Source organism: Vicugna pacos, chromosome 24, assembly GCF_048564905.1.
Source record: "Vicugna pacos chromosome 24, VicPac4, whole genome shotgun sequence".
Taxonomy (NCBI): domain Eukaryota; kingdom Metazoa; phylum Chordata; class Mammalia; order Artiodactyla; family Camelidae; genus Vicugna; species Vicugna pacos.
In genome coordinates this window covers 18484749-18498080 of record NC_133010.1, presented here as the reverse complement: position 1 = coordinate 18498080, position 13332 = coordinate 18484749, and the positions used below count along the sequence as shown (strand labels likewise).

The following is a 13332-nucleotide window of genomic DNA, read 5'->3' as shown; positions in this document are numbered from 1 at the left end:
TAACCATATGAGATGGGTAGGAGTGAGGTATGCTTAAAGAGATAAGGTTTTACAAATTTTCCTTCACTTCCTGCTCCCCTCCAATATCTTTCATAAAGAGTCCACCTCTTCGGGCTCTGGCATGACAGGTCTAGCCAGAGGAGTTAATAGCCTATAATGTGAAGGTTCAAACTCTAGTATAATAACACCTTTAAAAATATATATGCATAACTAAAAAAGAAATTATGAACATATGAAAAAAATTCAACTTTCTTGTATTTTCCAGTTTTCCAATGAACATGTTCTTTTGTAATGAAAATTAATATAAGGTATCATTTTTAAGGAACTGTAGTTTTTCAATCGATTTAAGTCTAGAAATATGTACTGAGAACCTATAACAGGCTGGTTGGTCATTGCACTATGTGTGATACATCATGTGGCGGATCTCTTAGAATGTCTTTGGAGAACATAAGCAGCTTTGCCTGTATATCCCAGGCTAGCATCATCTTTTATTAATTAAAAATAGGCACTTGAATAGAACAGGACTTCGACTGCAAAGTGCGTGTTAACTAAAGCAGACATATTTGCCTCACAAAAAAGGAACTTCAGGGCTTTTATTTTTAAGAACACTGAATTATCTTCACAGCCAACATTGACTACCAAAATAATTTTCTGTATGATTCCACAAAACCCTTCCTTCTCACTATTATGATTTAACTGCCTAAATTCACTACTCTCAGTTTTTCAGTTCACGTTACTATCTTCTTGAGTTTGTAACTGAAAACACATCCTAGCCCATAGGATGAAAGTAACAGGAGATAATCTTTATGATTACCAATAAAAGAAGTTCTAATCTTGATAAGATCACTAACTGTACTGTAGTTTTACAAGAGTCTCTTTGATAATTATGTAAACAATCTTTAGAAAAAGATACCTCTTTGGAATTTTAATTTCTGACTAGTACAGATAAAACACAGCAGTGTGTACAAGTCTTATTATAGAATGTGGTTATCTAGTGGAACTTTCTGCAATGATGGAAATGTTCTATAATTCTATCTTGTCCAATACAGTAGCCACCAGCCACATGTGCCTACTGAGCTCTTGAAATCTGACTCGTGTGATTAAAGATCTGAATTCTTAATTTAATTTAATTTTAATTTTAATTTTAATAAGCCACATGAGGCTAGCAGCTCCCACAATAGACAGTGATGATCTAGAACAACAGAGCAATTACTATATTGTTCCTAGTTATGTCATACTCTATTCTGAGAAAAGTTTGGCAGACATAGAACATCTGGAAACAATATTTTTTCCAAACTCTTTTCTGAGCTTGTGAACAGGTAGATATTTTAACTTTGTAGATGGAGCATGTTAAAGATACCATGTCACCCTTATCTACAATTCATGTATGTAGGAACAGAATTGGAAGCTCCGGTTGGATGGAAGAGGGATTTGGGAGTAACTAAACCTTTGCCCTGCCATTCCCAGGCCTGCCTGACCCAACTGAAAAGTTAAGCAACTTCAGATCACAATGTGCTTCATCAGAAATTACCCATTGCCTAGTTCAGACTGGATCTACCTAGGCTTTTTTTGTTTGCCTGTTTCAGGACCCTTAGGAGCCCATAACTACCATTCTCCTCCCCACATCCCAACAATTCCCTCCAGAGTAAGAGTCCCTCCAGATTACAGTACCTGATGTTTGTGTCCCTGCAGTTTTGTCTTAAGCTTGAAACACCCCAGAATGCATTTCGTGCACTGCATGTTTTAAAAATACTCCCCTGTTGCCAGCGTGACTTTGAAGGGCTGCAGGAGCGTACTAAAGGCTTATTAAGTCTTATTAAAAGGAGGATTTTATGGACTGAGACTTTGGGGAGGGCTTTGGGTAATTACCATTTGGAATGCTGAAAAGTAGGTCACATGTCATCAGGCAAATCCAGACAAACTGTTGAGTTGGGGGAAATTAACCATCCCCTACACCTACATATTAAGCGCTTTGTAGTTATTATTAACTCCAGACCATCAAGGCTCTGATGTCATTTTTTTTCTCTTTAAAGCTGTCTAAATTTTTTTTGTCATTTGTGCCACTACACTCGGTTTATTTAAGAACTGAAATAAGTGAATTGGTATATTTTCAGATATTAAATTATTTTTACCTAGACTTTATTCTGTGCATGTCCCTCTTTTCCCAGGTGTGTGACACACAGATGTCTAAGCTACTTCTTTCCACCAGTGATTGATTTTGCTGGTCCCCACACAGAAAGTTTAAAAAGGTCCCCTATATTTGTAATTTCTCCACTGCTAGCAATGAACACTGACACTGGGTAACAAGCAAATAGGAAATGTATTGCACAGTTTCAAAGAAACAGCTGAAAATCTGGCCTGGCAAGGACAGGACTAGGGCATTTCCAGGGATCTGGGTAGGAGGAAGTAGTCCAGTTTTTCCAGGGTGCTACCACTGGGAAAGAATATGTTCCAATTATTTTTGTTTTCCTATCCGTTTGTCTTCCTTCAGAAGAGGCAAAATTGAGAGACAGACAGAAAGACAGTGACTTTTTGTCATATATAGGGCAGAGCACCTTGGCTGACAATCCCCCAAGACTACCTTCCATAGGAGAGGCAACGCACCACTGATGCGCACACATGCACACACACCTACCCAGGTGCAGTGCTATTATCAGATGAAGGAATGGATAATAGGCAGCCACAATCTCAAAAATGCCCATTATAGTCTCTCTTGTTTTTCAAACTCTTCCCTTTATAGATATTCCCATAAGGCATGGGCTTCTTGGGCAGTAAGTAGTTCCACCTTCAGTTAGCCCTTTGCTTTGTTCATCATGAATATAGCCCTGCTTTTCCATCCATAGTTGTCTGTGCCTGAAAATTACACCACCCCCTCTTAGAAACCTCAGGAAGTCTGCCTTGCTCATAGCCCCTTCTTAAGGCCTTCCTTATGCAGCTTGTGATTGTTGGCTCCATGGAAGGTGCAGGGCCGGAACCTAACTAAATGGCACCTTTCTATTAGTCTCACCAAAGGCCTGCAGATAGGCTCTGCCTGAGTAGTATTCAGCCACCTAGATTCTCTCTGCGTCCATTTGACTATGAAGTATACAAAGCACAGTCTTCAGCCAGCGTGGAAGCAGAAAAGCCTATGGGGGGAAGTAAAGGCAGAGAGAGGGCAGCAACCACAGGCCGGCAAGGAGCGTAGAAAAGCGGGGCTCAGGAATAACAGCAGCAGGAGCAGAGAGTGCGGGAACTCTGGCGCAGGGAGCAAAGGGCCAGGCTCCCTGCTGAGAAGGCGCTGCCTGGCAGCTGCAGCCTATCTTCAGCCGCGGGGTCAGAGAGGCACAGGCGTTTCTGATTTTATCTCAGGCAGGGTTGCAGTAAATTCCTATACTTTCCTGATGTAACCTGACTGTTTCTCTTTCCTTGAACCCAGAAAGAGCCTACCTAACACCATACCTACTCCCTTCTCACTCTCAGCTCTCTCATTCTTAATCCCAAACAAACCACCTTGTCTGTCCACGTGGCCTTGCTTTTCAATAGCCACCCCTCCCTTCAAGGTCTCTACAGCTGTCTTCTCTTCTGAAACTTCTAAATCATCTCTTTTCCAGATCCCCACTAACCTCCACTGTCCACTCCTGAGTCACCTGTTAACACCGGATATGCCAGGTCAAGGGCCTCACTCTTGATGAGCTACCATAGCAGGCTATTTTAGTCCACTTACTGGAGTCAAAAGATCAAAGTGAGGGGATTTGCTGGGCCAGTTTGGGGCCTGAATTGGAAGTAGAGATCAGATTCCAGACTCCTGGATCTTCGATTTGGAAGAGGCGGCAGAAATCATCTGGCCCAACTTCAAATGTAAAGCCAGATTGTCCTCAAGCACATTCTGAAGGGGTATTTGCCCAGACTAAGCTGGGAAGCTTCCTAGACTGGCAGATCACTGCTTCACAGGGTAGTTCAAACCGCTTTTCCTGACAACATTATGACTATTACAAGTTCCTCTTACTAAGGCAAACACTGGCTCCACATAGCTCTCGCCTGTTAGTCAACAGAAAGCTGAACAGAATAAATTGAATTAACCTTTCCCAGGCCATTCTTCTAAAAAGTTAAAGACAGCTAACACGAGCTGCCTGGATTCGTCTTTCCTGGGCTTGCTTTCCCAGATGCGCCAACCTGTGCTCACGCTCAAGATGGTTGTGGTATTCTGATACATAGTTTGTACTTTTCTCTTTAAAAATTTAGCACCCAGAATTAAGCAAATCATATCTGTTTCTATAAAGCTAAAGAGAGAAGAGAAATTTTACTAAGTCCTATTTTTACAACACTAAACTTTGCCTTTTTTTCATTCTATCTTGACCCCTACACTACCCTCTAGTGGTGGCTGATTTTTTCTCAGCTAAGAGAATTGGAGAGAAGAGACATTGGAGAAAGGAGCAACGTAGTGCAGCAAAAAAAAAAAAAAAACACGATATATGTATATACGAATTCTTGGCCTCGTGAAATTTATAATCTAATTTGGGAGGCAAAGCATACAATGAAAACTAGCAAAAGAGACAAGCCATAACAACACCCAGTAGTGATAAATAAAATAATTTCTAAGGAATTTGGGAAGACTAGATCAGTGAGGACCAGAATAGAGAAGATGTACAGAAGCGGTGGTATTTACATTCAGCTTTAGACAGGAAACAGCAGGAAACAGAAAATGAGCCCCTTCAACATAGTCAGTCTGAGAGATGCAGCAAGAAACTGAAAATGTGGGAGTGTATTTTGTGTAAGAGCTTAGGGTTAGAAACAGATTGATGAATCACCCACAAATATCTATGACATCATATAGGATTACCAATGGAAAGGAGATGGGAGTAAGACTTACCAGAGCTGAGAATCTGTTATTCACCATTGATTAATTCAGGCATTCATTAGTCAGTAAATACATATTAATTTAGTAAATGACATGACTTTGTGAGTGGATACCTGTGCAAGGTACTGTTTTAGGCTGAGAGATAAAAGATGACTCATAACAGCCTTGCCTTTAAGAATTTAAGAACATAGTGATGCAGATAAGGCAGTGTGAGACTTGTAAATCAGCAGGTATATTGATAGAAAATTGCAAGAACCATAAGAAAAGTTCAGATAAAGGAGGAATAGAGAAAGAAAGTTTTGTTTTCATGCTATGGCTGTCAGTGAATGCTTTACAGGTAAGATGGCTTTTAAAGTTAAGCCATTAGGATGGATAGGATTTGACCAGGTGGAAATGGTTGGGGAAATGTTATGCATTTGAGACAGTACAAGCAAAACTGACCAAGATGGGGTGGGGGACATAGAAGCCAGCACAGAGCCTTACACACTGTATTCCACACTGCACATCCATGGAACTAAACATGGGCTGCACTCCCAGCACTGCCCAACATCCTTCTGTCCTTCCCTGTTAGAAGTTCTGAGCTGAAGCTGGAGGAGCACGTTTTAAAGGAGCCTTCGAGAGACTCAAGTGGAGATCACAGGTAGTAAGCTCAGAGCTTAGAGGTGAGGTCTGGACTGGAGAGCTACATTTGTGACCACCTGTGCTGGGGTGACTTGAAGCAAGGGCCTTGCAGGAGATGGCCAGGAGAAAGAACAGAGCAAGAAGAAGAGGGGCCAGGATTGAGCTTTGTTCCCTGCCCTTCACTGCTCTTTCTTCTCTCCTCAAACCCCTCATCCCACCAGCTCCCCCGCACACCCTCAGCAGATGACTTTGCCTCCTACTTTACCAGGGAAACAACGCCATTATGAGAACTCCCGCCTCAAACTTCTTACCACCAAACCAACACGCTTGCCTGCATCTTCTTACTTTTCCTTCTCTCTTACAATGGAAGAGGTTGCCGTCCTGTTTTAAGGCTGGAGCCTCCACCATGGCTGATCCCCATTTCTCACCTCTTCAGCAGCCGCACTCCATCAACCCTCCCTCTCTAGCTCTCACAGTGTGCCCGCTGCACAAGGGCTCTCTAATCCCTGCCATCTTTTAAAAACCCTCCTGCCAGAGAGTGGTACCCTTTCCCTCTCCTCCTTCAGGAGGAAAGCTACTTGGAAGTGGTCTCCACCAGCTCACTCCATTCCCTCTGCATTCTCTCCTCTCCTCTCTATACTCAGCTTTTGCTCCCACGGCTCCACCGAAACCGCTCCTGCTGGGGACACCAAAGGCTTCCATATTGCAAAATCCAATAAGCTGTAACAAGTCCTAACTTTATTTGACCCGTGGCCACATTTGACACCAGTGACCCCTTCCCTCCTCCTGGGAATGGTCTTCTCTTAGTCTCCCTGAGCTTCTTCCCTCGAATGTTGCGAGTTCTGCCCTCAACTTTACTTCTGTTCATACTCTTCTTGGGTGAGCTCATGTGGCCCGGTGGCTTCCTAACCCTCTGCATGCTCAAGTCTCACAGATCTGTAACTCGAGTTCCAACATCTCTCCTGAGCTTCTGACCACCAATTCCAATTCATCAAACTCAGCAGAACTAAAAAGGCAAATGCTCTTCTCCCCACCCACCCTGTGCAACCTGCTTGCTTCCAGATGTTCTTTCTCAGTCACAAGCACTCTAGTATCTCTTCCTGCATCCTCCCCATCCTACCTCCCCCTACACCTAACCCTAATCTCTTCTGACTTTACAATCAGAGGATGCTTCCAAAAGTTCGATCTGATCAACTAATTCTCTTGCTTAGGATTCTACTCTGCCTTTTCATTGCTTTGGGATGTAGTCTAAACCCCTAAGCATCATAAGGTGAGCAGTGGGAATGGGAGGGAAGGTGGAGTAACAATAGACAGGGCCGGCAATTACAAGGGAGAGTCCTGGAGGATAGGGTTCAATTGCTGCATTAGGAGGGCTGATCTGAAGGTCTTTGAAAGCCAAGCAGAAGGACTGAGACAATGCAGTAGGAAAAAATAAAACTTTTAAATATTCCTGAACAAAGTAACACTTGAGGAATATCAGTCTAACAGTGGTATACAAGGGTACACTAGAGCTAGGATGAGAAAAGGATGGAACTAGAACCGGAGTGAGGAAAGGGTGCAGGCTGCAGGGAGAATGTGCTTATCCTTCCAATAAAACACTAGGAGAAAGTGGATATTACTGAGGAAGAATCTAAGATACTCGTGACCCAGTTCCTGGGAGATGTAAAAAAGAGGAAGCAACTGACATATAACCAGGGCATATAACACATTCTCATACATTTGTTTGTTTACATGTTTACCTCTATCAGACTACAGTCTTCTTGAAGTCAGAAACCTTGTCTTATTTATTTTTATATCTTAATATATAGCCCAGATTATGGCTTGGATCAAGATTTTACAAATATTCCAAAATGACCAACTCAATGAATAAATGAGGGCAGATTCTGTATGAAACCAAGGTAGCTTGAGGAGTTTTGAATTTGGCTGTGAAATGTTGAGTTTAAGATGACATCTAAAACATCCACTTGTGAACATTTTATAGAAACTTACCAAAAGAGTTAAGTGCTCAGAAGCTCAGGAGAGAGAAGAGACCTGAAAAGAGGCACACTAGGCAGTCATTGGTGTGAATCACCTCCACAGCCCCCCACTGACATGTGACATCGAACAAACAACCCTGAAGCCTCGGCGGCTTCATATTATAGTGCACTGTGGTCAGGATGGAGGCTCTGCTCTTAATAGCCATTCAGAGGTCCAGGTTCCTGCCGTGTGAGCACCACCATCGTCAATGCACCAACCGGAGTCACTGTGGGAGAGAGTGAAGAGGATCGTCCTGGAGGTTTTATGGATGGGCCTGGAAGTGGTTTATATCACTCCTCCCACCCGTTTTTGTTCCCTCATTGGCTTCACATCCCAGACTGACTGCCACTCTGGACTATTCACGTGCCTTTTCGATTCATTCTCTGCCCTTCTCTATTCTGCTCTGTATCCTGGGAGGCTAGCCTTTAGGGAGGCTAACCATCGTGGCTGTCTGGCTTCCAGCTGGGTTCAAAGAATGAGGTACCAGCAGGAGAGTGCAAACAGGAAGGGGGAAGAGGTTGAGGTATCGATCACATCATCACCCCCACCCTTTGCCAAGAACTCCTGGCAGTGGCCGCATTTTTCTACAGCCACGGCTTCTGTTGGGCAGTCCCTGCTCTATGGCTCTGCTCTTGGTGGCCTCCAATATTGCTGTTCCTTCACTCTTGGGTCTTAACAGCTTCCTGAGGTTAATAGTTCCTGGCTGCTTCTGTATTCCTTGTGGGGTCTCTTAACTTTGCCCATTCTTCTGTAAATTGTCCCTTTCTTAACCGCCCTTCAGTCAAATCCGTTGAGTGTGCCACTTGCTTCCTCTCGAAGCCCTAACTGGTACATTGTTGACTAGCTCACATTCATTCCATTTCAATTACCAATTCACTCTTTTGTGGGTGATTTAATTAGTTGGTTCCATCAAAAAGAGTACAAGTGGCCACTGTAATTGAAATTCCATTTTAGAACCTCATTCTGAAAGTTTTAAATCCACATGTTCTACAGCAAGAGAGAACCCTTTCTTTTCATTGGATTCTGGAGATGGTTATGCATGATAACTCTAATCTTCTTCCATTGCCATAGATACCCCAAAAGTGATCTCAGACACTCTATTTTTCTCTCAGGGGTTTTGTTCTTCCTTTTCCTGTTGGAGACCATTTCCACTTATCATGTACCCAAGGATACATCATAGATTTTTTTTTAGTAATACTGGATACCATTTTTTGAAAGCCAAGACACATGCTAGGCTTTCCATTACTGAATTAACAACTTTCAAAATAGACATTAACATCTTTATTTTATAAGTAAAGAAATTAAGACCTGGAGAAGCCAAATAACTTGTCCAAGATCACATGGTTAGTACATGAGTCAGGATATGAATCAAATTGTCTACTTTTAAAGCTCATGCCGTTAACGTCTATGCTATCTTGCTAGGGTCCAAATACCCATAAACTGGGTGATGTGCTTAGAAATAAGTGGTGGGTAATTTTAAAACTGCAGTAGTGGGAAGGAGAGAGAGAACAAATATATAAATGAGTAGTTGACGGAGAGATTTGCTTGGCATTGTGCAAAGATCACGGTTAACAGCTATACGGTGGTGGCAAGAATCACTTTAGATAACCAGTGCAGGTCACAGGAGATGGGAAAGAGGAAAAACTGGTTTCACATACACATTTAGAAAAAGTAGATAAGAGGTCTAGAGTTTTGTTCCTACACAGCAGTTGGTGAGCTGTAGATGGGAGCTCCTTAATGGCAGGAACTGTGTGTTACTAATATTGCTATCTCCAGCAACCATGCTCAACCTTCCACATAGTGAGCAGCAAAAGATACTAAGCTAGACAGCGAAACTTCATACTGTCTTCTGTATGAAATATTGTAGAGCTGTTTACTATATAATGTTTATTAATTTTACAGCTCTGTAAACTCTGATAAAATTATCATAATATGTAATAGCAATTTAACATAACACAACCTATAATAATAATATTTATTGAATATTTACATGTACGAGGTGATATACTAAGCCATTTACATAGGTTAGGCCATTTCATTTTCACAATAATCCTATGAAATAGATGCTATTATTGTCAAGACAAGGAAACCGAGGCACAGAACCATTAGGTCACACAGCTAGTCATTGGTAAAGTCAGTATTTGTACCTAAGCATCCTGGCTCTGGAGTCCTTCCAAAGCACAAAGAAACTATTTCTCTGTTGCAGCTTAAATGTATACCATCCCAAGCTCACAAGATGATGCTCAGCAGTGCCTGGCGAAGGCTCATGAGTCTGCATCTCTTCAGCACAAATTAGTCAAGAGTAGTTCAGCATGCTACACATAGTTTAAAATAGGTTTTATTGGAAAAGGCAGTTATATCTTTTCCTTTATACTTTCTTAGCTTTCCTGGAAATGAATTGCATAGGGCATTGCACATAGCACAAAATAGACACTTAATAAATATCTACTGAATTCAACCAAACTAGTAACTTCAGTAAGAAAAAGTATCAGGAGACATAAAAAAAATGATGGTAGTAAAATACGAAAACAGTAGATAAACATAATCATTACTATCATTTCCTACATACAAATTTTGCTAGCTTTGGGAAAATGTTTCAAGGAATATTTTCAAGACCAGTGTTTACAATGATCACAATAGTTTTTAAGTCTTTAACTGCAGTAGAGAGCACATTTACCTGGAATGCTTTCTTTGAAAGCTTCACAATGATTTCCAAATATACCACGGCCTTTTAATGAGGGGAAAAAGTTATATTCATTAACATTCTTTTCATATGTAGGGGAATCCTAGGCCTGGACAATAAAACAGAAGTTCTGAGAAAACATTTTATGATGGCCACTGTACGAAGGTAATTGAAAGACCTGTTTTTTCAGGTTCTATTTCCTGAAGGTAATAACAATCCAAATTGACAAGGACTAGACTATCTTCTGTACCCATCTGGACAGGGAAAAAATCAGATTTTTAACATTTCACAGTCTCACAGTGTTCTTTAGTTAGAATGCAAAAGCCCACTCATTCTAGGGCTAGTGGTTTCCCAGTCTCCCAGACCAGACAGCCTAGCACCGGCTGACGTGGCAGCCCCACAGGGGTTGGAAATGACTGTACCACTAGGGATATGCTTCGGCACCACTTCCTCATGAGATTCCTCAAGAATCTCCTTCTCACTCCCAGATGAGTCCTTTCCCCAAGCATCTAATTTATGCATCCATTCAACTAATATTTATCAAGTATCTATCATATGATGGGGCTGCTTTTGATATTGGAGACACAGCAATGAGTAAGACAATACTGCGTCCTCCGGGAGCTAATACATATGTATCTACATATAGGAGAATACAAATCACACACACACACATGAAAAGTACATAAAGTATATCATTGATGGATACAGATTCATACTTCAAAGAAAATTATACAGGATAATCGGATAAAGTGGGAAAGGAAAGACCATCTCTGTTTGCTGGGAGTTGGCCTGGCACTCACAGCTAGGCCACAGTGTTCTCTGGTCAAATGTAACAATTTTATGGCACATCAACATGAGATAAGGTCACTCTATGACAGTCATGGAGTAAACAAACAAACAAACTACTTTGTAATCGTGTCTAAGCACAGACAAAACCAAGTACACTGTGCAAACCACTACAGTGACCAATGGCCCCTCTCCCAGCTGACAGGAAAGAATGCTGATTTTTCACCAGCTGCATTAGCCTCACTTCGCTCCTCCTGCCTCCAAGATACAGTTCATTAAGATACTCATTACCATGAAAGTTCTGGGGAGCAAGGAAAGGATTTCAAGGGAGAAAAGCCACAACAGACTCGTGTATTTTGAATGAGTCCTCTGGCAGATGTGAGGAGGACAACTTGAAGGGGGTCCAGATGGAATCAGAAAGACTGCAAAGGAGAATATGAGGAATATAAGGGATATTAGGAATCAGAGTCATCAGAACTTGCTGTCTGGGTATGAAGGCAGTGAAAGAGAGGCGTATGTCTCCCAGGTTTCAAGCTTGGGCAATTATTGATACAGGGTTCAGGGGTTGCCAATTACTGAAATGGGGAAGATAGGAGAAACAGGTTTAGGAAAAAAGATACTGAGTTGAGTTTTGAACATACTGAGTTTGAGGAAGACATCCAGTAACCAACCATTTGGATAAATGGATGTGGAAATCAGCAGAATCTGGCTTAGAGGCCCCTCTTGTATCCAAGTCTATGTTACTACTTACTGACTATTCTTAGCCTCTGCTTAGGCAACTGCTCAAAGTTCATATTAAGTAGACTTTATCAACTAAATTGTCTATAAAGTCTTGCTTTCTTCCAATATGTTCTGTAAAATGTAGGCTGTCTATTACACTTGTTGCTTCAGTGATTTTCTCCTCTTTCCAAAGTGCTTTTTTGCTTATCTTGAGTTTTGGGCTTTATTCAGGGTTCTCCCTATGGGCCACATGCTTATACATCAGAGAAATAGAGAAGGTTTTGTTCTGTGCCCTCTAGCAGAGAGAGTAACTTCTGTTTGGAGTCTGAGCTCAAAAGATTTAAAGGCTCTAGCAATGAAGAAATAGAAATTAATAGAAAATTATGGTTGTAGTCTGCAGAAGGTAAAATACACTGGGTTGATACATGTGGTAAGAAAAGAGGTACTAATAAATAAAGTGGATATATTATGCTTTACTTAGAAGGTTAAGTTGTGCTGAACTTTTTTTCTGCTACATTTTAACGTTCCTTAAATGGGCCACAATTTTTCTGCCAATATCTCTTTCTCCATCTGGAGCAATTTCCTTCCTTCAATTAGCTAACCTCTACCTGTTCTTCTATAACTCAGTTCAAACATTCTCTGGAACAAGAAGCCCAATAAAATTTGGAGAGATGGCTGTTCTTTGTACTATTAATAGGACTTAATTCTAGTCCATTTAAATATTGATTCATTTTAGTTCCCCCACATCTTAGCTCTTTAAAGGCAATGCATGACATCTAAATCTGCATCTCCAAAGTTTAGCACAATAAAAACCTAATAAATATCTGTTGAATTAATAAATCCACAAGGCTTATACTAGAATCCCTTCAAAATAATTCAGGTGGCATTCTTTACGGGTACTCCGGACTTGGAGAAGTGTTTCAAAGGGGAAATAAAACATGCCCATGGATAAGAAACACGGGAGAAAAGATGTAATATTTTGAGTTTGTGTGTGTGAAGAAAGCGAGACAAGAGGGAAAAATGCCTCTCAAATATGACATAAAGTGACTTGATTAAGTGTCTTGAATAAGGTGACTACTGTAAGTCACAATCAATGTATTGGGGGCAGGTGAGAAAGGACACAAACAGATTGAATTTTTTGGATAGTGAAACAATGACCTTTCTGTTGACTGGCGTTTAACTACAGTCTTGCACAAAAGTTGCTCCCAGACAAACTGTCCAAGAAAACCAAAGAAAACTATCACAACACAACAGCGAGTGGGTAAGTTTTTCTGCACGCTTTCAAAATTGCCTCTGTCCTCTCCTGTTTTTGGTAAATCAAACCCACCGTTGCCCAAATCAGACAAAAGATCTTAAAACACTAAACAAAACAAAACAAAACAAAAAAATCCCCAAACCAAAACCAAACCCTGCCTTGAAATGCAAAGACGAGTCCCTTCCTGGGACGCGGCGGGGAACCCGACTCCGGGGGGTTTCCGATGGCGCCAAGGCTGAGCAGAAGACCCTAGCCCTGGCGAGTTTCAGGAGCAGAGCCGTCGAGGCCTCCAGCTGGCGCTCGGGGGGAACGGCATTCCCAGAGTGGGGCCAAGGAGAAAGGGAAGGGCGGGCGCGAGGCCACGGTACGGAACCCCTAGTGCAGGGAGCCCCTCACACCACCTGTCCGCAACCC

At 41.7% G+C, this 13332-nt stretch overlaps 1 protein-coding gene and 1 long non-coding RNA gene across 2 annotated transcripts in view; both read right to left on the bottom strand.

Moving 5' to 3' along the window:
* Nucleotides 1–1793, bottom strand: part of OSBPL1A (oxysterol binding protein like 1A) — a 156778-nt gene extending 154985 nt beyond the window's left edge. Inside the window, exon 1 of the mRNA XM_072949090.1 lies at nucleotides 1672–1793. Within this exon, the coding sequence (XP_072805191.1) occupies nucleotides 1672–1740 (69 nt within the window). The 5' untranslated portion in view covers nucleotides 1741–1793. The remainder of the gene's footprint in view (nucleotides 1–1671) is intronic.
* A 5626-nt stretch (nucleotides 1794–7419) lies between these two features.
* On the bottom strand, nucleotides 7420–13308 carry LOC140688907 (uncharacterized). Its single transcript, XR_012063745.1, has 2 exons — nucleotides 13077–13308; nucleotides 7420–7700 (listed from the first exon to the last, which is right to left on the bottom strand). It is a non-coding gene; the product is annotated as an uncharacterized lncRNA (long non-coding RNA).
* Nucleotides 13309–13332: the final 24 nt, after the last annotated feature.